At 38.0% G+C, this 25,173-nt stretch overlaps 1 protein-coding gene and 1 long non-coding RNA gene across 2 annotated transcripts in view; one reads left to right on the forward strand and one right to left on the reverse strand.

The window, feature by feature from the left end:
• LOC141346199 (spondin-1-like) overlaps window positions 1-25,173 on the forward strand; it is a 42,805-nt gene that overhangs the window by 2,797 nt on the left and 14,835 nt on the right. The window contains exon 3 of the mRNA XM_073851106.1: window positions 11,566-11,699. Coding sequence (XP_073707207.1) covers window positions 11,566-11,699 — 134 coding nt within the window. The remainder of the gene's footprint in view (window positions 1-11,565; window positions 11,700-25,173) is intronic.
• Window positions 14,584-18,440, reverse strand: LOC141346067 (uncharacterized). The gene is made up of 4 exons (XR_012357134.1): window positions 17,090-18,440; window positions 16,717-16,862; window positions 16,159-16,251; window positions 14,584-15,803 (listed from the first exon to the last, which is right to left on the reverse strand). It is a non-coding gene; the product is annotated as an uncharacterized lncRNA (long non-coding RNA).

Raw genomic sequence — 25,173 nt, forward strand, 5'->3', positions numbered from 1 at the left:
ATAGGTCTACCGTCCTATTAGGATGGGACTAGTTATAGTTCTTATTGCTTGACATCTGTGATTTTGTCATTTCGGATGCTAAGATCTTTCTTAAAGAAGTTTTTGTAGAATGTGGGCATTAAAGAAGGTCATGTGCTGTAGCTGAATGCATTATATAACCTGTATGACGTATATGGCCTTTAATTATTTTAATTTATTAAATAAATAAATAAATAAATAAATAAATAAATAAATAAATAAACTTCACATCACTTTATAAAAGAGACTGCTTATAGGAAAACCCACATAAATGAGCAGAGAAATCAAAAAATGTATATATACCTAATGTTTGTATTAAAGTGGCCAAGTTTCTGTGATTTGGCTTTTTAAAATAATTTTAATACGTTACTTTTTTTGTTGTATGCCCTCCGCAATGTGCATCAGAGTGTGCAAACGGTAGCTCAGGTTTGTCAAAAACATGAGGAGAAGCATTGGGATATAATATATCAGTAATTTGGGTGGGATTAGATTTCTCCGAGGACCTTTGAGATTGCCGAAAAACAGCAGGCAATTTGCGATGGAATTTTAATAGAGGTTGTGTAAGAAAAATTGGGCAGATTCTGATGGGATTAAAATTGCAAAGTACATCTGTGAAACACTAATTTCTCTAACATCCTCTGGGGCAGTTAGTCCCATTCAAACAGGGCTTAAGTGGTGTTTATTTTTATTATATATATATATATATATATATATATATATATATATATATATATATATACACACACACACAAAGCAGGTAGAGAGAAAAATTGGGATGGGATAGGAAAGTACTGCAAGCAAGGAACTAGGGTCACCTAGAGTGAAGGAATGGTGTGTTACAGGGAAGAATGGAAGAAAACGTGTAGACTTTGTAATATGAATAGCTGCTGGTCAAAAAAAAAGTGTTAAGTATAGACATGAACTTTTCTCATTCTAAAATGCTCCTTGTTTCAGCGGCTGCTTTACTAGTATTACTCACCCGTGTGGCTTCCTTACACGGCATATAAAGTCAGCCAATCAGATCGAAGATATCCAGTCCAAGAAAGTACAAATTTATTTGTGCAGTATGCATTGGCTGGTCATCAGGCAGACTCTAGGCGGTCAGTGGGTGTGTCGAGGCTGAGATTGGGGGCGTTTAAATACCTGGCCTTAAGTATGAGCAACATTAATGCTGGTCGTAGCAGATGCCATTAAAAATGAGACCTTGTCCTGTAGTCATAAACAGAATTTATTATGCCTGAATCTTCTGTGTAATTAACTGAAATAGGGTCAGCGATGACGGCTTTTGGTGTAATTACTCAGGCTAAAACATGCCCACGTAGGCAGCACTCCCAAAGGGATGTGAGCTGTGGAGGGCTGAAGGAAAGGTCGGCGCCTTGCAGAGACACCCTCACTACTCCTTTCTCCTTCCTTGTCTCTGTTCTTTTTGCTCATCCCCCCAGAGAGCCCACCTTCCTGTCTCTGTCCTTAATGAGTGAGAGCACTGCCATACTGACTTCTCCGGTCAGTCTCACCTTTTACCCCTCTGCTGCATTTACCACTTAGCTGGGAGAGACTGGTGTTAATGCTAGGGGTCTTAAGTGCTTCGGGAAAGTTTCACAAGATGAGATCTGTTTTGAGACAAGAGGTTTAAACATTAACAGTATTTGGTTTTTGACAAGTTCAATTCAATTCAATTCAAGTTTATTTGTATAGGGCTTTTTACAATACAAATCGTTGCAAAGCAACTGTACAAAAGTGTAGGCTACTACAATATATTTAGTAGCTTATTAGTGGTGAATACTGTATGTTAAGTCGATGTACATATGATATAAATGTTAAAATCAGTAACTGTGTAATCAAACAGATGATGAACACTAATTGCAATGATTATGTGCTGTAATCAAACTTGTAGGAAAATTATGTAGTGCTGTATGTTGTTTCAAGGCTGGCATCATCTGCGGTCCTCTGAGGGGTTGGCATCATCTCTTCTTCTGAATCCAGACTGAATCTTGTGTAAATCCTAGTTACCACGGGATGGAAATCCTGTGGCAGAGACAGAGAAACAAATAGAGAAATAATTAGCGTAGCTGCTGTTCCAACTTCCAAACAAACAAAAATGATGTGTTTAGCCCAAGCTGAAGAATATTAATGTGCATTTGATCAGATGTAACTGAAATTACAACGTTATGAGATACATTATGTGAATGCTTGGCTAAAGAGATGAGTCTTTAATCTAGATTTAAACATAGAGAGTGTGTCTTAACCCCGAACGTTATCAGGAAGGCTATTCCAGAGTTTGGGAGCCAAATGAGAAAAGGCTCTCCCTCCTTTAGTGGACTTTGCTATCCTAGGTACTACCAAAAGTCCAGAGTTTTGCGACCTTAGGGAGCGGGAGGGATTGTAGCGTAGTAGGAGACTAGTTAGGTATGCAGGAGCTAAACCATTAAGGGCCTTATAGGTAAGAAGTAGTATTTTGTAAGTGATACGGAACCTAATAGGTAGCCAGTGCAGAGACTGTAAAATTGGGGTAATATGATCATATTTTCTTGATCTGGTAAGGACTCTAGCAGCTGCATTTTGGACTACCTGTAGCTTATTTATTGAAGAAGCAAGTTGTACTCTTATTTTTACACCATACTGTTTTGGGTCAATGGTCTTAGAAGATACAATACAAAATCTACCAAAAGTGCTCTGTTATGTGTACTGAATTTGGGACATTGGTACCATGGCACTAGGTTATAATGTTTTTGGGTCTTGCGAATTTATTTTCGGGAAATATGTTGCAAATGTTTGCATACCATTCAAATGCAATGGTATTTTTTTTGAGTGCCATGATAAAACCTAATCTAATAGCACTGTGGTATGGTCAACATTTTTGCATCGGCACACTGAAGAGAGTTCCCTCAGAAGCCCTGCTGATTCATGACCACAAGTACCGACCTCCCCATTAACCTCCAGAACCAACCTGGAGGACTATTGCATTTATTATTTCGTTTCTTATTATTCTCAGCAGCTGGCAGACACCCTTTTTCTTTTTTTTAGGGGTTTTTTATTTGCTCTTGAAATTGATTTTGTGCCATAGTTAATTAGTGCCAGCCTTGGGTTTCTTTGAATGGATGATGTGCGGTGTGGCTCTGTGAGGGGAGTCTGTCGAGGAAACACAGGACCGTATTCAAATTCAAAGATGATGAAGGCACTGCAAATATAATATTTCCGAATCCCCCAGGAGTACCTAAAGGACAAACGTGAGGAAAATGAATTGCTTTGCAGAAGTTTTGTTCAATGTGATGCTTGGAGAAATGACACAACAGCAGATTTAAAGAGTTTGAACAGAAACATGATTCTGGATCTCCTCCAAAAAGTTGTCTAGCTTCACACTGCCTACGTAGCTGCCTTATGCATTTTGTTTTTCCCTTTCTCAAATAGGAAACTTGCGTTTACAGTGATTACAGTGATTTTATACATTTTCCCACTGACAAAGAAATCATCAGTCTATTATTTTAATGGTTGTTTTATTTTAACAGTGAAAGACAGAATAAAAAATATGTATAAAAAAAACGCATTTCAAAAAAATCTATAAATTGATTTGCATTTTAATGAATGAAATAATAATTTCATCCTCTATCAATCAGCAAGATGTCTGGCTCCCAGGTGTCTTTTATACAGGTAACAAGCTGAGATTAGGAGCACTCTCTTAAAGGGAGTTACTTGTATAAAAGACACCTGTCCACAGAAGCAATCAATCAATCAGATTCCAAACTCTCCACCATGGCCAAGACCAAAGAGCTGTCCAAGGATGTCAGGGACAAGATTGTAGACCTACACAAGACTGGAATGGACTACAAGACCATCATCAAGCAGCTTGGTGAGAGGAAGACAACAGTTGGAGCGATTATTCACAAATGGAAGAAACACAAAATAACTGTCAGTCTCCTTCGGTCTGGAGCTCCATGTGAGATCTCACCTCGTGGAGTTTCAATGATCATGAGAACGATGAGGAATCAGTCCAGAACTACACGAGAGGATCTCGTCAATGATCTCAAGGCAGCTGGGACCACAGTCACCAACAAAACAATTGGTAACACACTACGCCGTGAAGGACTGAAATCCTGCTCTAGAAAGCACATGTACAGCCGTCTGAAGTTTGCCAATCAACATCTGAAAGATTCAGAGGAGAACTGGGTGAAAGTGTTGTGGTCAGATCAGACCAAAATCCAGCTCTTTAGCATCAACTCAACTCGCCGTGTTTGGAGGAGGAAGAATGCTGCCTATGACCCCAAGAACACCATCCCCACCGTCAAACATGGAGCTGGAAACATTATGCTTTGGGGCTGTTTTTCTGCTAAGAGGACAGGACAACTGCACCGCATCAACATGTGACGTCAAATCTGGGGTGAGAACCATTGAAAATGGGACGTGGATGGGTATTCCAACATGACAATGACCCAAAACACACGGCCAAGACAACAAAGAAGTGTCTCAAGAAGAAGCACCTGAAGGTCCTGGAGTGGTCTAGCCAGTCTCCAGATCTTAACCCCATAGAAAATCTGTGGAGGAAGCTGAAGGTTTGAGTTGCCAGACATCAGCCTCCAAACCTTAATGACTTGGAGAGGATCTGCAAAGAGGAGTGGGACAAAAAAGGAGTGGGTTTTTCCATCAAGTACTAAGTCATGTTTTGCGAAGGGGTCAAATACTTATTTCACTCATTAAAATTCAAATCAATTTACAGTGTTGGGCAGTAGCGTCGCTACAAGTAGGGACGCTACTAGCTTAACTACATTTCTCAGTAGCGTGGTGGTAGCGTCGCTGTTTTCTGAATCAAATAGCTTTTCAGTAGCTAAGCTATTATTTTGCTCAAGTAGCATGGTAGCGTCTGCAAAAGCTACAAGCTATATATTTTTCTATACTTTAAGCTCAAATTGGAAATATAACTGATACGGATCACTGATCCTGGGTCAGTAAGCGACGCCACCGCCACTAAACCTCGTGACGCCATTGGCTCGTTAAGCTGTCAGTCAAACCGTATTATTCCTCCCGCCTATTTCGTGAATGCAGTGTGGCGCGCAGTTTGAAGCATCTCAGCGTGTTTGGAGACTTGAGGTAAATAAAGACGTGTTGATTGAAATGTACATGTTTTCTGTATTTATAACACAGCACTGTATTTATAAAGGCTAATGGTTTTTTTTTTTGCATTTGAGATGAGAAAAGTGTGTCTTAGTCTAGCATTTGTTGTCGACGCAACCAAATTGCTTACGTGAAGCGCTGAATCTTTATATTTTAGCTAAATGTCAGAAAAAAAAAACTGAGCGCCCACATAGCAACAGAAAACTGTATAATCTGCAATGCAAAATGTATTATTAGAACTAGTGATGGGCGCCTTGATTTTAGTCTTTGAAGCAGGCTAGTGCTCTGGGAAGATCTCAAACCTCAGAAGTAGGAGATGGGGAGTGGGTCTGTGGGAGCGGGTGTCAAATTCATGGCGAAAGGCAAAATGTTTCGGTTCGTTCTTAGCAAAAACAAACAAATTATAATAATCTTTGCTAATATTCGTGATACTTCACTGCTTTGGACTTTGCAGTATCGAATTATGCCTTTACTATGACCAAAATGACAGAATATGATATTCAGCTGTTTGATCGCGCCGGTGTCTTATTATGCGCACACTATCACTGCAGCTGTTCATTTAAAAATAAAACACAGTCACCCAAAAGTTACGCTAGTGTGTATTACATGCAGTTCAGCGTGACCACCGGTCCTGTGGCACATTTTTGCTCATCATGATATTTTCCGTCGACGTGCATGAAGTACAAAGCTTACCCAATGCATAATAATTTTGCTTCAAATACATTGCAGAAATGGATCATTTGTATTTGTGGCAAGAGAGGTAGTCTACATAAGCCCAACTTTACTTTCAGTTTCGCATTTAATTTGTTTTGGATTGTTTAGGCAAATGTATTTATTTATTTATTTCATCATTGAATAAGGTTAAAGTTAAAGGATTTGTTGTGGAATTTCATGTTTTCCCTGTTTTATTCATTTAATATTCTGAAACTGGTGCCATTTTTATTTTTTTATTTTTTTCAAGAAAGAATTCAACCCCCCAAAATATGAGATTAATCCAGCCCTGTACATGATACTGATTTTTGTTGCCAAATTGGTTTGGAAGAGTGGTTGAATAAACAATTAAACTTAACTTGTATGCCTGTATGACTGACAATTGAATTGATCACTGAGAGAGCATTGATTTGGTATGATGTTGGTTCAATAGAAAAATGAAATGTAAAAAAAAAAAATAGCTTAGATGTAGTGAACTACTTTTGTCATGATGCTGTAGCTTAGCTTGCTACATTACCCAAGGCTGTAGCTTTAGTGTAGTTAAGCTTCATTTAATGAGGAGTAACTGTTAGCTTAGCTCACTACATTTTCCAAGTAGCTTGCCCATCACTGTCAATTTATAACTTTTTTGAAAAGCGTTTTTCTAAATGTTTCTACATTTTCTAAATTCTGACTCTCACTGTTCATATAAACCTACCATTTAAATTATAGACTGATTATTTCTTTGTCAGTGGGAAGATGTACAAAATCAGCAGGAGATCAAATAATTGTATTACAGCTTTGGCACAGTTTGCATTTCCCCCTCAAAACAAAAAGTTCAGATCACAGAATAATTATTTTCTTGTTCACACCAGAATAGAATTTTTTATTACTTATAAGCAATCAATATGCAAATTGCACATGTTTTGGCATGTGTGCTAAATATTGAGTTTAGTTGCTTACAGTTTGCAAAAACTGGTTGTTTCTCAGTCAAATAGTGTTTACTTTTGTTGTCAGCTTTTAAACCTATTTCATAATGTGAGTAATCACATGCAAAACGGTCTATTCAATTATAAAAATCTGTCAGAGATTAAATGTAAACAAATGACCTGTAGAAGTCATAAAGTAGGAATTACACTCTTAACAATCAACCACTGACTTGTACACTTTACTGACATATTTGTAGTCAAAGACTATAAAATACCCAAGACGTCACTCGTATATTTTTGAATGGTGAAAAATTAACGTAATGAACGTTCTCAAAAACACTGCACACAGAGTCAGACCTGCTTTGTTCCTCCATAGTTCCTTCCTTTTTTGACAGTTTCTATATTTTATTGTGAACTGGCTCCATAAAGCAGGAACTTTTTTATTGTATTTATCAATATTTTCTGCTCTTTCTTCTTTATATATAATTTTTTTCCTCTTTTTGGGCTTTGATGAAGGTGAAAGCAGGCTTGCTCGGGAGACTCGGGTCTCTTTCACACTCATCTGGCGGGAGAGGCAGTCGTATCAATCCAGCCACCTCAGGAACAGTCTCTCTGGAGCGGCTCACTGGCTTGGATTCAGTGCCTGGAGTGACAGTCACTTAGAGCAGCATTCCGTCTCTCTCTCTCTCACTTGTTCGTCAGCCTTCAAGGTTGATACGGCCCAATAAGGCCTGGCTTTTTTGTTGTTTTCTTGCTGTGCCTCCAGAGAAACCTTTTGCAACTAGGGTTATTTGAAGTACAGCTTATTTAAAATCTGTGAGCATGCGCCTTCTCAGCCATTTCTGAGACTGCTCTAAAAGCACTTTTTGTTGGGTCCTCCGGGGAGGTAAGCTGGCACTGCTACTTACTGACTGACGGCTTTTCTTTGGACTTGATAACAACATGCACTTTAAACAACACTCCAGCAAACAGAAATGTATTGCAGGTTGTGCATCTTGTTCTCGTTAGAGTGAGTAATAATGTTGTGGTACTTGCTGAACAATATCCCTGCTATGGTTTTAACTGTACATATTTTACTTAAAGCAGTCACAGGCATTATTTTGACAGGAGAGAATTTATTTTTTACATTAGCTCGTACCAGTACTTGGACCACCAACTGGAACAAAGCTTTAAATCCACAATGTAGGAGTATGAGGCAACACAACAAGACAATTGGTGGTTCAGCATCAAAATAAATAAGAGGAAGCATTAGGAGAAAATTATTATACAGCAATCACATGTATTTCTTATCTGGTTGGTAATAGATTTTGTAATAGAAAACACAGAAACTTCTTTGGGATTGCACCATTTCGGTTTTTACACAGACTTTAACTTCACATAAAATGAATGGCATCATGCTCTGTTGCTCTAAAGCGTTTGACCGGCTGCTCGGGTTTGTTTGACAATACATTTCATTGTTTCAGCTGCGACAGCTTGCTCGCCATCAGTCACCCAAATGGTGGAGGTCAGGCAGTCGAGGACAAAGGTCACCCAAACACTTCTCAGAGCTGAAGATAACACAGGATGCTCTTGAGGAGTCATAGAGACAAAAGCACATACGTACACATATATGCATTCAGCTTTTTTTTCACAGACAGCTAAGATGTTAAGATCTCTGCCAACCCTCCAATGTAATTAAATTCACTTTAAATTTACTATTGTACCTACCTAGCATAGATATTATTTTAAGTTGTTAGAAAAACATTGAAATGTACCTAAAAGATCATGGTGGTGGAAAAAATTTAGGGGTGGGTGGAAAAAAAATTAAGGGTGGGTAGAAAAAAAATCGGGGTGGTGAATTTTTTTTTGAGTGGGTCTAAAAAAAAAAAACGGGGTAGTGGGAAAAATATATTTTACATTTTTTTTGCGTTCCCTTTGCAAAGATGTTTTGCGTTCTCTCGCAAAGATGTTTTGCATTCCCTCGCAAAACCAGTTGAGTTCAGACAAACACTTCCTGTTTACTTTACAGCTTGCAGTGATTCATACAGCTCCAAATGTTCACAATGGAGCGGTTCATAGAGCTTTATTTTGAACTTGGACTCAAGTATAATGAAATACAGTCAATTTTACATTCAAGGCACAGCTCTGGGACATTCTAAAACACTTATTATTACTATTATATTTTGTCTGACAAACGGAAAAAAAATGAAAATTAAGCCAGATTTTTCTACCCACCCCAATTTTTTTCTACCCACCCTGATTTTTTTTCACCACCCCCTAAAATTTTTCCACCACCATGACCTTTTAGGGGCTCCATAGAAATGCAATTTATACATACTGTATAATCAGGGCCTAAAACTAACTTTTTGCCACACCTGCCAATGGCTGGTGACATGACAAAATTTACCGGCCAAATTATTATTTTTTTTTTACTGGCCATGAAACTATTTTTGCAAGAACACTATAATTATCTAATCAAAATACCAAAACATGTATTAGAGTAATAAAAAACAAGAAAAAAAAAAAAAAACCTGGAATCGAATGTGTTTCTGTCTAATCAAATATGTTTCTGTGGTTTGCATGAACATTTAAATTCGTTTTTCAACGAATGCATGAAAGTAACCACCTGGATCATGCAAATAGATGGTAACAATCATCATAACTTCTTGAGGAACTACAGTTAAGCATCCTCTCAGCCTTAATAGCAAACATGCTGCTGGTCTCCACTAATTTAGCATCCAATGAATTACTATATATTGGAAAACACATACATTACTGTGTTGCATACACACCATTTCATTGTCAATGTTTGAAATCTGCATCTGAAGTGTGCTCTGTGCAGCATGCATTCACGTGTCAAAACAAACTCTGCTAGGCGTCAGTGATTCTGCATCTACAGGCTGCTCCATAGTGTAATGACAGCAGACCCTTCTCAGCTGGTCCAGCAACAAACACAACCTGGCAAAACTATCAGAATGGATTTTTGTTGATAACTGACTGTTTCCGCTATTGGTTATTGGTGCTGATTAATCTGCAAAACCAATCAATCAGTTGACCTCTGGTAAAATGTCTTTTAGAACAGCTGTAGTTACTGACTGGACAATGGGCTGTCCGCACTGGGACTTTTATCTCGTTTGTGTTTGGACGTTCCAAGCAAACTACTTTAGCAGTCTCTGCATTAGTGGTTGGGATTTTTCAATGACTCTTTCCACAGGTGACACCTGTTAAACTGCCGAAAACGTCATCAGATTTTCATATAAGTCCTGAAAGTAGACAAAGAGAATCCAATTAAACAAGTGAGAGAAAAAAAATATTTTCTTGGTCATTTATTTATTGAGAAAAAATATTCAGTGTTCCATATCTGTATGTTGCAAAAGTATGTGAATCTCTTGGATTAGCAGTTCATTTAAAGGTGAAATTAGAGTCCATCTGTGTAGATGTGTTTTCAGTCAGTGCAATGACTATCAAATGTCAGTATGTGACCTGTTTTATTCAAAGAACAGGGATCTAAGGACCTTGGTAAAAGAGTTGATGTTGCTCATCAGGCTAGAAAAGATTACAAAACCATCTCTAAAGAATTTGGACTCCACAAATCCACAGTCAGATAGATTGTGTACAAATTGAGGAAATTCAAGACCACTGTTACCTTCCTGAGAAGCAGACGACCAACAAAGATCACTCCAAAGCAGAACGTGTAATAGTCTGCGAGGTTGCAAAAGTTCCCAGGGTAACTTCTAAGCAACTAAAGATCTTTCTCACATTGGCTAATGTTAATGTTCATGAGTCCACCATCAGGAGAACACTGAGCAACCAATGGAGTTGCAAGAAGAAAGCCACTGTTCTCCAAAAGGAAAATGGCTTGCTAAAGATCATGTAAACAAGCCAGAGGACTACTGGAGAATGGTTTAATGGATGGATGAAACCAAAATAGAACTTATTGGTTCAAATGAAAAGCTATTATGTTCGGGGAAAAAATAACACACTGCATTCCTGCTTAAGAATCCTATCTCATCTGTGAAACACGGTGGTGGTAGTATCATGGCTTGGGCCTGTTTTGCTGCATCTTGGCCAGAACAGCCTGCCGTCATTGATGGAACAATGAATTCTGAATTGTACCAGCAAAGTCTAAAGGAAAAAAAACATCAGGAGTCTTGAGAGAATGTGGTTCAGCAGCAAGACAACCCCAAGCACACAAGTCATTCTACCAATGAATGTTTAAAGAAGAACAAAGTTAATGTTTTGGAATTGCTGAGTCAATTCAAATGTTGTGGAAGAACCTAAGCAAGCAGTTCATAGAAGGAAACCCACCAACATCACAGAGTTGATGTTGAGCGATTCTGATAGCCTCTGGACATCCTGAATAATTAGTCATTGAATCATCTACCTAACTGTTTCTGTGTGTTTCTCAGACACAATGAATAGTTGTGAAATATTTAAAATGAGTTCATTAATTTAAAACATTAATAATAAGTTCCCTGAAAGTTGATTTGTAGGGCAAGAAATGCCACCGACAGGGTTTTGCTGTAGATGAAGTACATTGACCTCCACGTGTGGCTCTCCATGTCAAATCAAATCCATCCCCTGTGTTATTGCTCTTTGGGTTATTGTGTGGATGATGTCTGAAGGGGAATTGTGGGTATTACCACTGACCTCACAAGACTACAGGGCATAACTCACTGCACACATAGAAGCACACTCATTTTGACAGATAAAAATAGGTGAAATTCTTACAGTGTTTTGTGTTTTAAGGTTTTTATTTGAATGTGTCTTGCATGAAAGGAAGGTAAAAAATAATGTAATTCAGACACATTAATTGATGAGTGTGGGTTTGTTCATTTTGCAGATCATTGATGAGGAAGACACACAGTTTATGACAAACTGCCCTCCAGCAGTGACAGAAAGCACCCCACGCAGAAGGACCAGGATACAGGTGTTCTGGACAGCGCCCCCATCAGGCAGTGGCTGTGTTCTGTTGAAGTAAGTGTCATTTGGTATTTAGATCTGTGTTTCTCAATCCTGATCTTGGAGAATCTTCAACACTACACACTATCCGAAATTGTCCCCTATACCCTCAAACAGGGCGCTGTTTGAGGGGACAGACATTTTTAGTGGTGCTTGAAACCATAGTGGATGTTCTCGAGTGCACTCATTCAATCCCACAATGCACTGCAAAAATGAGTGTATAACTAATGTACACTCAACGGCTAGAGATAACCCATAATGCACTGTGAGAGTCGTGCACCAATTTAATTATTGCGTCTTGCCAGAAGATGGCGCCTGCTGGTGAACCATCCATCCGTTCATTTTACAATGCACTCATCCAAGGCATAATACAGCGTACAACACAGCTACAAATTTGTTGTAAATTGATTATTTAATTGTTTAACTAGGGTTTATACTGTCACAGTTATGTCTGTTCATGTCATTGGTTTCTCCCATTTGTCTTCCCCCTGTCATTTTGTGATCATTTGGTTTAGTCCTCGTTTGTGTGATCCCCGTCACCTGTGTTTAATTATTAGTTACCCTTTATAAGTCTGTTTGTATCTTGAGTTCAGTGTCGGTCTTTAATCGTTGTTTATGTTACGTGTGTGGATTCTCCTGCCTGTTCCTGCCTGCATATCGAAGTATATATTAAATATAGTGTTTATTGTTAATCTTGTCTCTTGTCTCGTCCGTCCAGCACGTTTATTTATAACAGAAAAGACCGACCGAAACAGTTAATTTCAGGCACCTTTCCCTGCGTTTATTTTTTCGTTTTTTCTCAGTGTTTTATTTTTTTCTACCCATTTGTTCATCATGGACCCCACAGTTCTCCTCATCCTCCTGAGGCAGGGGGAACGCTCTCTTGAGGACCACACCCGTGACTATCTCCTCCTGGCAAACCATTCCAGCTTCCCGGATAGCAGCCTCTTTAACTTCTACTACATCGGACTGAACACCACCACCAAAGCGCTGCTATCCGGGGAGGGTCCTCAAGAGAGCCTGCCGGATTACATCGAGTGGGTGTTGGCGTCCTGCAAATCATCCTGGACCATCGACTTCATTGAAGAGGATGCCAGCCCCACTCCAGACCCAGAACCCAGCCAACCATCACCCCGACAAGCGGAGTTGCAGCCCGAGCCCACTGCAGATGGGGAGCCAGAGCCGAGAGCGACAGAGCCAAAGCCTGAGCCATCTGACCAGGTGCAAGAGCCGACTGCAACATCCGCGACGGTGGAGTATGACGTGGAGCAAGAGAGGGCGATAGAGAGCCCTGCCCACTGCACCACTGCTGAGGGTGAGATTGGACCACACTCTGGGGATTTAATTGACTTTTTCTCTGAAGTATCCATCAGTTATGATCTTCCTGTCTGTCTGGAATTCCCGCCCACCCACCCTCTGTCATCCACATCCATGTCTGTCTTGCCACCGCTGTCCCCTGACAGCCCCTCAGCTCACCCTCAGCCGAACATCTGTGCAGTGGGCTCGCCGCGGGGCTGCCAGTTTCCATCAGCGTCTAGGCTGGGGGATCCCTCTGCTCCGCCTCCAGCCTCCGAGTCCAGGACTCCGCCTCGGCCCTTCGACCCTGCGGTTCCACCACGGCTCTCGACGCCCTCCTCTCCACTGTCGCCCGTCGGTCCACCAGGTCCACCAGCTCCACCGGGCTCCATCGTCTCTCCGGCTCCGCCCTGGTCAGTCGTCGTCCCTCCGTCCCCTCAGGACTCTGCTCCTCCGGCTGTGCCTCGTCGCGCCGTCCCACCGGCTCCTTCGGACTCCTCCCTCCCTTCGGCACAGCCTCCATCCTCTGTCGCTCCGGCTCTGCCGCGGACCTCCGGAACTCCGCCTCCACCTCGGTCCCCAGAGCCTACGGTTCCACCTTGGTCCTCCGGATCCTCGGCGTCACCCTGGATCTTCGGATCTTCGGCTCTCCGGCTCCGCCTCGGGCTCCTCCTCCACCTGCTCCGCCTCTGTTGGTCGGCCCCATGGAGTCGGCATCCCTTCTTCCACCATGGCTCCTCCCTCCGTCGGCTCCACAGTGGGCCGTCATCATGGCTGCGGTCTGGGTCGGTTCCTCCTGCCCCAGATTCCTCATGTTTCCTCCCTGGCTCCCCCCTCCGTCATCGCCCCCTTGGACTGTTTTGTTGGCCACCTGGACTTTTGTTTTAGTCCCCCTCCTTCGGTTGCCTTCTCCATTATATAGTTTTCTGTTTTTTCACCCCTCTTTTCTGTTTTCTTTTTCTTTTTCTACGGCGTGAGGACGCGCCTATTCGGAGGGGGGCGTAATGTCACAGTTATGTCTGTTCATGTCATTGGTTTCTCCCATTTGTCTTCCCCCTGTCATTTTGTGATCATTTGGTTTAGTCCTCGTTTGTGTGATCCCCGTCACCTGTGTTTAATTATTAGTTACCCTTTATAAGTCTGTTTGTATCTTGAGTTCAGTGTCGGTCTTTAATCGTTGTTTATGTTACGTGTGTGGATTCTCCTGCCTGTTCCTGCCTGCATATCGAAGTGTATATTAAATATAGTGTTTATTGTTAATCTTGTCTCTTGTCTCGTCCGTCCAGCACGTTTATTTATAACATATACATAATTTCGTGACAGAGTTCAAGATAAATACACTGAAAACCCTAATAAGTTGACTGGACTAAAGTGATTGAGTAAACTCGTTGCCTCAATTTAATTGAGTAATGGAGTCTCCCAAAACTTGCATATTTAAGTTTATTTAACTTTGCGGTTTTGTAGACTACACTTAAATCGTTCAGTTCAATAAACTTTGTACTTATTTAATGTACTTAAACGATTATGTTCAAATGTACTTATATATTTAAGTTAACTCAACATGGAAAGTAACTGAACTGAAATAAAACAATGAACAGCATAATTAATCTTTGATTTTTTTTATTGACAAGATGTCACAATATTAATGAAAATACAGTTAACACTATACAGTAATCTAAATCAGTTATAGCCACACCTTAAGGTGGTAAAAATAAATTAAACTAGTGCAGTACATCAATTGTACAACTCTATGCACATATGTGACCCTGGACCACAAAACCAGTCATAAGGTTAAATTTTACAAAACTGAAATGTATACATCATATAGAAGCTCAATAAATAAGCTTTCTATTGATGTATGGTTTGTTAGGATAGGACAATATTTGGCCGAGATACATCTATTTGAAAATCTGGAATCTAAGGGTGCAAAAAAAATCAAAATACTGAGAAAATCACCTTTAAAGTTGTCCAAATTAAACTCTTAATGCATATTACTAATCAAAATTTACATTTTCATATATTTACAGTAGGAATTTTACAAAAAAATCTTCATGGAACATGATCTTAACTTCAACAATTTTGTAAAAAACAACAATTTTGACCCACACAATGTATTTTTGGCTATTGCTACAAATATACCCCAGTGACGGTTTTGTGGTCCAGGGTCACATATATACTTCACTCAAGTATCAAGTATTTATTTTAATGTAAACATTGCATTTGACTATTTAAGCTTTGTGCAAACATAGCAAACTAAAATAAAACATACTCAGGATATTGTGTATTTCACCAAAATTTCATCAAAAACAATACTGAAATACGCTATTACTGTCAAAACCACACTACAGAGGTGTAACAATATACCAAATTAACTCCGACACATCAGTTGTAGAACTCTGCATTTAACAATTTAAACATTATTTTTATTCTTTATAAAATGGATAATGGAGTAAATTAAGGGAGGGGGGAGACTCAAAACAAAGAATGTTAAAGTATCACAGTGATTTCTTAAGCAAAAAGTTGGTTTGCCAGAGACTGCACTCTTGGCTTGAAAGCATTCTGTCCCATTGGCATTAGTACACGCCAGATGAAATCAATCTTGTTGGTGAGTGATCTTGGTTAATTCAGGTGTAGTGCGTATATCAGACCGAAGAGAAGTCAGATTGCCTGTGGGAGGTCCTGCACTTTGTCCATCACCACTTGGCCTTCAATAATTATTCAAACTGAAGAAGTCAAATGCAAGGAATTGGAAGACTGAAGATCAGTGTCCTCCAATAAGATCCCCACTGGCACATCAAGGATAGTGTTGTGATGATCAGATACCTAGTGAAAAAAAGAGGTATAAATATAGTATTGTGATCAGAAATCCAAGGTTTATCATCAATGCATGTTTAACAGAATGCCCGCTTTTTTTTTTTTAAACACCAATTCTAATCCAACATGGATATTTTCTTAAACAAACTGATACAAACCCCCTGGAGCCTTGTTGGGCAGTTTAATGATGGATGGATGGAATTTTTGGAGATTCAAAATTTCATCCCTCATTCACTCTCATTAAAAAGCTTGGAAGAACCAGGATAAATTTTATTATAACTCTGATTGGATGGCTTGAGGGTCAGTAAACCATGGGGTAATAATTTTTGGGTGAACTATCCCTTTTAAGAACAGATTTACTTACTAAAGATGACTGGAAGAAAGAAGAATCATCATCTCCAAGCATGATAGGCAGTCCCCGAAGAACAAGGGTTCGGACCTCAGTTGGCTGGGCTGACTTTAAAACATGAAAACATGAAATTCTATTAAAGCCAAAAAACTCAATATCAATCTATTTTAAGCATTGGTATGTGATATAAATTAAATTTTAGATTATCATACATAGCAGATTACTGATATGAGAAAATAATAAATAAATTACATTGTTAAAATAAATACTTCTAAAGGGATAGTTCCCCCAAAAATGAAAATTCTGTCATTTACTCACCCTAAATTTGTTCCAAACCAAGCTGTTTTGATGCACCACTTACATGTACATACTAAAAAGAAATACTAATGAAGTCAGTGCTGCACCAAAATTGTTTGGTCACAAATATTCCTTCAAAATATCTTCCTTTGGTTTCAGCAAAACAAAGAAATTTATACAGGTTTGGAACAACTGCGGGTGAGGAAATGAGGAGAGGATTTCCGTTTTTGGTTTCCATCCTTCAAGTTATGTTAAATAAGACAAATAACTACTGACCTTTATTTGCTGTAAAAAGTTCAACAAGCGCTGACCAGGACACCCCCTTTTGGTTATACAAAGGTCCATGAACGGTGTCTGTCCAGGTTTTTCTAGAATTCCTGCATTAGATTTTTGCCTTTAATTCTGTTGAACTCCATGCAAACCTTGGGGGAAACATCAGGTAACTAATCACATTAGCTTCCACACAGAAATGCTTTACAGGCTAATAAATAATTAGTAAATAATGAAGGCTAAGAATTGGTTTTCTTTATCATGTTAAAGGAATAGACCACTAAAAAAAAAAGAAGAAAAAAAAAGAAAATTGTTGTAAAACACATGATTTTATTTTGCTGAACAAAAATGCTTGCAGAGTCAAAAACACAATACTTACATTTCCACATGCTATTGTCTCATGTAACCTGTAACAGAAAAGTTGAAAATAATAAGTTTAACAATAAGTTAAAAAAAAATAAAAAAAAATTACTCTATAATTAAGATTGTAGTCTTACAGCGTTATCCAAAAATAAAACTAAATGTGCATACTTTACAAATGCTCTGTACAAGTCAAAATTGTCGACTTTTCATTCATTCTTTGATAACATTATGCACAATATTTTGTTGATTAATTGATCTCAGAAGTGGCTGCCATGCTCTTTCCCACAGAAATACACAATTACACTATGATTAAATGAATTAACTAATATGTTTCGGTTTTTACAAATCAAATAAAGACTAATTTGATATCTCAGTTATCATACCATCTCAAATCCATATAAGTTAACGTTACTTGATGGCTACGCTGTCAAAGTTTGACCATGGCTGTGTTGTCTTTTATTATAGAAACGTATCACAGGGACTTAAATAAGCATATTTCACTCAAAATCGTCACTTTATATTAACATTTACATAATTTACTTACCGAACATAGAAGAAAAACATCTGTCTTCAAACTTGTCAGCAACAAAACAGACGACGGCAAAAGGACCAATCAGCTCTCTTGTTGCTAGGCGGAACTCCTTGCATGTCCAATCACATTAAAATAAAGAACTGCGAAATGTGAGCATGTAAGCGCGGGCCATTTTCAAACTATAATAATATGTCAGATTTCCGGTAAAGCACTTTCGCTATTAGTATTTGAAATGTGATTTTGCGCTCTCTGTAGAGTTTACAAACTAGTTTACTATATGGATTACATAAAGATTGGCATACTTTGTGCTGTTAATATGGTTCAAGCGTAAAAAGAAAATTCTTGCAAAACACTTGTGTTTACCATAATGCACGCACCACAGCTGAATGTGGATGTGGGGAATCGTATGATTTGCACGCCTCTCCGAAGGGAGTAGAAGCTCCTCAGCTTTGCTTAAAAGCATTAAAATCAAACTGTGAAACCCAGTGTCACAAAAAATAAAATAAATAAATAAAAATAAGTAACCCAAATGTGTTCCCATTATGGTGAATAATTGTAACTGAAGCAATTTGTTTCTGATTTAAAAAAGAGAAAAGACCTTGCACATGGTATTATAATTTTTTAAAAAGGAAAAAGACTACATTTGTGAAACTGACCTTTTGAAAATGTTTTTTTTTTCTAAGGATTAATCATGATTTTGAGCTCACAACACTTAAAATCTTAAGTTAATGCATTTTGATGGTAAATAAGTTAAATTAACTCACATTTTTAAGTAACAGGACCAACACACAACATTGTAAGTAATGTTTAGTCAACATAACTTGATTGTTTAAGTAAAGACAACATTAGGGTTTACAGTGTACTTACTCAGATAATCTTACTACTGGAACTAAACTATGCAAGCAAAACAGCGTCTGAATTCACTCACTCATTTTCATTCACTCCTCTAAGTGAACTGTATGAGTGGACTAATGTAGGGAATAGAAAATAGGGTATAGGGGGTGATTTTGGATACAGCCTTTGTATGTCTTCCTGAATAAACACACCTTACTCAACTTATCAGCTCTGCAAATTTTTTGGAGTGCTTTAAGAATATTGCGAAGCAAGCTGAGAACATCCAGCAAATACCAATGAGGGAACACTTTTTTGTTGTTGTTGTTAATTTTTTTTTCTAATTTCTTGTCCTTCATACTTATAAATTGTATTAAGCATTTTTAAATTCATTGAAGGAAACATAATTTTATCTTCCTCTTATTAACTCTGATTCAGTCTTAGACTGCGTGGACACTCTTAGTCAATCCATTCAAAATTAGATAGAGCGACTCATCGGTGGACAGTAATAACAGGGTACAGGTATGTAGGCAGGAACATGGAGAGATTGTGACTGGTCCATGATTCACTTGTTTTTCAGATGAAATGCTATTCTAAAAATAAGCTGTGAGTCTCATAACTTTATATGGCTGGCTGTCTGTAATAGAGGGGCAAGAGACTGAGTTGGAGCTCAAAGTTCCTCCTCTGGACATAAACTATGGAAAGAAAAAAAAAGTGTGTGTTTCAGCGGTTGACAAATAAAAAAATGCAGTATGAGAAAAGACAGGCGGAGTGCAGAGGACATGAAAAAGGTGCAATATCAAAAAATGTAAGACATGGAAGCATCAAACCAGCAGGAGGGATGGAGGGGGCACGCTTGAGGCAGACAGGATACGAGAGATGGGGAGCGGGGCACAAGAGGTGGAGTGTGGGTAATGAGTGGAGATCCATGGCGAGGTTGCTGAACTCAGCTTTGCTGGGAGTGAATTCTAGAGGGGATGCTGAGAGCAGAAATGCTCCATGAAATCAAAACTTTCTCTTTTCTTCCTATTTACTCCGAACAGTCTCACAAGTAAAAGCAAAAGACTGAAAAAGCTGACTAGCTTGACATTGCACAATTTAAAGAGAGCAAGAAACTTTCTGTGGTGTGTCAAATTGTTTCTTCATGCCCTCCAGACCTCCCCTGCGGCTGAGATCTCATGATTAAAAACTTGATCCGGTGGAAAGACAAGTGAATTTGCAGTGTCGTCCGGGAAAAAGTCACCTGCTTATGACTTAAAAACGGCTCTCTGGATTCCTGGCTGTGGACAAATGATATTGTATAATGATTGCTACCCTCACGAATAAGACATTTATTCGAGTGTGCTATTAGTATACTTCTTTTAAACTTAAAATAGGAAAGTATACTTTCAGTTTACTTTTTATTTACTTCTCAGAAATGTGCTTTATATACTTCTCAGAAATATACCTAAAATGACATTTAAGTATACTTGACTTGTATTTAGAAAAAGTCTAAATATAGTTGAGCTCTACTTGTGCTCTGAGAAACTGTGTTTTCATTGTTATACGCTAGGGGTGCTATTGTATATCTTCTGAACAGAATTTCCAAAACACAAGTGAAGAAGAAACCGAAACAACAGATGCTTCCACATGTAATCTAACACAATCATCAGACATAAAACAGCATCAAAACCATAGATATGGAAAACTGTGTAACGTTATGGAATAAAATGTCCACCCATGAAGAGGAAATAATGACTGTCGAGCTTTGGGGTGTTGATCAACTCCATCTACGTTTGGATTATCATCAATAGTCTTTTTTTTTTTTTTTTGTTCAAAATGTTGTTTATTTATTTATGAAACTAACCCACATTCAAGTGTTTATAAAAAGAATGCATGAAGCTAGAATTAAATGTTTTTGTTTACAAGCAGATACCCTGATCTTTCTTTTGATGTTTTGTTCAGATATTCATATAACAAAATATATACAAATTAATACCTAAATAGGGACATAGTAGTATACTTAAAGTATGATGTAAAGTTCACTTAAAGAAAACTTACGAGTATACTTGCAGTATAAAACTACTAAACTAGCAGTTTACTGAGACTATACTTCAAAGTGGACTAAAAATTCATCAAAAGTGTATAATTAGTAAACTATTAGTATACCTATAAGTTCACTTTTAGTATACTTGCATTACAAACTGAAAACATAGAAATAAACTAGTTATGTAAAGTTTACTACTGTTATACTTAAAGTGGGCCTATTTAGTCCCAAGGAGTATTGAAAGAGTACACTTAAAAGTATACTACTAGTAAACTGATATTTGTATACTTAATACATAAAGTATACTTAAAAATATACTTGACCTTTACTTAAGTATACTTAATAAAAATAAACTTAAAGTATACATATTTTTGGTAAGGGTAAGCTATATTGAAATCAATCAACATGTATAGCTGGTCTTATTGTTTGCGATTATCAAAGCACCTGTTTCCAAAGAAAAATACAATCTTTCATCATGATATAAGCACTGGCATCATGAATAATGTTTAAAAATGATAACAACAGGTGCTTGCAATATTTCAGGAAGGGATATGAAACAGCCACTTTTCAATCAAATGCTGATTCATAAAATCAAGTTATCATATTTGTATCATTTAATATTCTGTTTCTCTCTGCACTATATGCCACGTTATGGAAGTAAAATGGGCTCCAAATGTTGTTTCATGATGATTTTAAGGGTACTTTCACACCGTTTTGCTTGGTTCAATTGCTTCAATTGATTTTGTTTTCAAAGCATCATCACAGAATGGCATTTGTGTTTGTCTGCTGTGAATGCGCTGCAATGGTTCCAAAGAATGCAGGAGTTCATTTCTGCTGGAGGAGAGCAGAAATGAGGTGTACACTTGCTTCAGTCTTACTTTTTAGGAAAGTCCTCACACAGTTTGCCCAAATCATATGCCATTATAGGGAAGCTCTCTGATTTTGTAACTGCAAACATCAGCATAAATAAAATAATAAATAACAAGGAAAAAGAAGACAGCTTTAGAAAAATGGCCTGTGACGAAAAATCTGAGAAGCAATATCAGCAAAAGTCTGCTTTCCATTTAATATCAATTGCAGGCCATGAGAAACAAATTTAATTTGTGATTTCTCTTTTCTATGGGTAGTACTTACATTAACAAGATGACTGCGGAGAGGCTGTAAAATCAGCTAATGCCCTTAGTAAGCTTGGACTGATGCACAAACAACATAAAACCAATTTCTGTTCTCAAACACTGATTTTTCCCTCATAAATGTGTGAAGTAAAAGCAAGGTGAAGCACCAAATGAAATATAAATGTTTTTGAGGCAAGCGGAGGCTCATTGTAGACCTTGCGCTACAAGCAATTTTACTAAAAGCCAAGACGAATAATCCAGTTTAACAGCTACAAGGTTAAATAATTATAGTACAATTATATGCCACGTTTTTTTGGTCTCCAGGTTCCGAGTGAATATATACAAATGTAACCCGTGTGTCTTTCAGTGGCACAAATCTCACTGCCGGTGGGTTGATCCGGGCCCTCGAATTTGCATGATATAGCCTTGAGCACTGGCCTGAGAAGATCTCTCTCACACACACATTGGGAGAGAGGCGATTAGCATCAGCTGTGTAAAAGCAGGAAAGTGAGTCTGCCCTTAATAACATCTCATTGATAGAATTTAAATTGGATGTTAAATAACCATTACCGCGGCTGATTGCCTGGCCGGCCCTGGAAAGTGAGGAGGCTTTCTGCCAAAGCCGCTCTCCTTCAGATATGTGAAATTGGGGTGAGATTGAATTAGAGCATGGACAATTAGAGTGGTTCCATCAGTACCTTAACATAAACGGGGATGTGGGTGGGTTTGAGTGTTCTCTCTGTCTCTTTCATTCCATGTACAATCCGTTGACCCGTGTTTGTCACCCACCATCCTTCTGAATGAACATCTCTGATGGCGAATCGTGTGTGAGGTTTGATTTGAATGCTGTCTGCAGAAGAGAGGAAGCTGGAGTAAGGATGTGCCTCAGCCTCAAAAGCTATCAAAATAAACAGATAAAGAGAATGAGGCAGTAAATAGAAGAGCCGTCAGTTTGCTCCTCACGTCTTCAAAGATAATGTGGGTGAAGGAGGAGTAACTGGGGTCATGGCCAACCATAGCATGACTCAATTCAATTAGACAACAGAAATAACATCATCCGAGCGGCAAAAACTCAAGAAACAACGCTTGAATGCCTTTGCTTCTCCTCTTTTTGTTCATTATTATATTATTATATTATATTATATTATATTATATTATATTATTTCATCATATATTTGGAGTTCTGGAGTTTATAGTTTATGTCTGTTATCTTTGAGGTTGTGTACAGTGCATTCAGAAAGCTTTAAATAATAAAAAAAGGCTTATTTTATTAATTTAATAAATAATTATTATTAGCTAATTATTATTTTAATTATTGTTCTACATTCCAGTCATTCCAATAATGACCAAACAAACAAACAAACAAACAAACAAACAAACAAACAAACAAAAAACTCTGCAAATTTGTTTAAAAGAAAGAAAAAAATGCAATAAAACACTGGCAAGTTTTCCAACCCTTACCCTAGTACCTTCAACATTTATAGACCAGTTTGCACAGAGTAGGGACTTTATATTTATACAATAAAAAAGTGAAAGTCGTGACGTATTGTCAAGTATGGTGACCCATACTCGAAATTGGCCCTCTGCATTTATCCCATCCAAGTGCACACACACAGCAGTTAGAAGTGAACAAACACATGCACACACACCGGAGCAGTGGGCAGAACTACTTCTTTCCACCATCAAGCTGTTGTTGAAATTAAAAATAACTTCCGTTTCTAATTTTTCAGTATAAAAGTTTTTACCTCTGACTCGTAAAACAGTCTCTTGTTGCCATCTACAGGCAGAACAATGTACCTAAAATCACCGTCACGAACACACGCACGTTTTTTTAATACTACTATTTATATAAAATATTATTTATTGAATAATAATACTTAATAAACAACAACAACAGCCATCATAAAAGTTGCTAGGCAATTCAGTCAAATGTACAAAGGCAGCGCTCTAATATACAGCGGTGAATTTACATAAACATAATGAGATTTTGTTAAAACTATTTGCTCTGGAACAAATAATAGTTTAATGAGACCAAAGACTGCCCGTTAGATTTACCCCAAACTAATTATATCTCATGTTTAATCACTATAAAGACATCAGAGCCAGCGGAGCCAGAGGTGAGGCTGCTCTCATGCAGATTCATGAGCGCTGACCAGTCGCTGACGATCTGGAGCTCACATGTCCGAAAACGACAATTCAAATTTTCAAATTGGTATTATTTTTATTAACAAACTGTACATTTGAACTATAAACAAGTACATTATCGCCCGAAAAACCTCCTAAAACTACATCCTGATTGTGGGAGAAACCAAGGAGAACCCATGCCAACCCAGAGAGATCATGCATCTCCATACAGAAAAGCCCTCTGACTTAACAGGGACATGAACAAGGGATCTAGCCACTGAGATACCCTGATGCATTTAAATTTTTTTCTTGTTTTAAATTTATTCACAGTTATTTGGTGTTTGATTTGTCATTATAGGGAATTGAGTGTATAATATAAACAAAAAATAAGACTAATAATGTAAGGCATTTTAACATAAGGCTGCAACATAAAATGTAGAAAGAATGAAGGCATCTGAAGGCTTTCCAAATGCATTGTATGGTATTCTGTATGTACAGAATGCGCTATGCTTTGCATTAAATAATCTTTGTTTAGTAGGGGTGAGCGGGGCACAACCTAACGCGGGGTTAATTGTAACACATGTGGTTTAAATATTTCCACACATGCTAGCATAACCAAATTTATGGTATTTACCAGTTGCCATAGCAACACTATGCAGAGAAAAAAAGAGTGCTAAAATTCAAAAGCATTTTGAAGATATCGCTGAATATTTATTTTACCATAGCAAAAGTACATTTCTGGCTGAAGTAAACTTTTCATTTCAGTTTTTAGCATTCATTTAAAATGAGACAAAACTGTTATTATTTTAATCTCCAATTTGTTATTTATCAGTTTAGATTTAGAGTTTATTAATGCTTGACAAACCAGCAGAAGACACTAACCTGTTTTAAACTCCAGTGGCGCAGATGGGGAACGTTGTAACACTGTGTGACAATATGCCCCGCTGTTATTAAACTATGCTATTCTATGACATTAGCGATGCAATTTACACTATTGACTTATAGGGATTTTGATAAGAAACCACAAGAAACAGGTGAATAAGTAGGGGATGATGTACAGGCAGCCGGTAGTTATCGCAGAAATAAGCCCCGACAGTGTGATCTTGGTTGCCTGTACATTATCCCACTTATTACACGGCTACTTGCCACATAAGGAAAAAAAAAACTGGACATGAATATGAATTTGAAACATTTTATTGGCATATTTGTTTTAAATTAACATTTTTATCCTTACGCGAAATGATATAGTACCACATGACTAACATTCAAACGATGTACGTCCTGATGGCCATATAGCTGGCTATTGAATAAGTCTGACCGTTCGCACTTTGAACAGATGCATAAAATGATCGTAATACCTTAAGATCCTCTGCTTCATATTTGTCGAAGTCTGTCTCCATTTTTTTCTCTTTTAGCCAGTCTTTGAGAAGTTTTATTGCCCATTCTGTATTTTTTTGTGTGTTGGCTTCGTA

Source organism: Garra rufa, chromosome 11 (genome assembly GCF_049309525.1).
Source record: "Garra rufa chromosome 11, GarRuf1.0, whole genome shotgun sequence".
Lineage (NCBI taxonomy): Eukaryota > Metazoa > Chordata > Actinopteri > Cypriniformes > Cyprinidae > Garra > Garra rufa.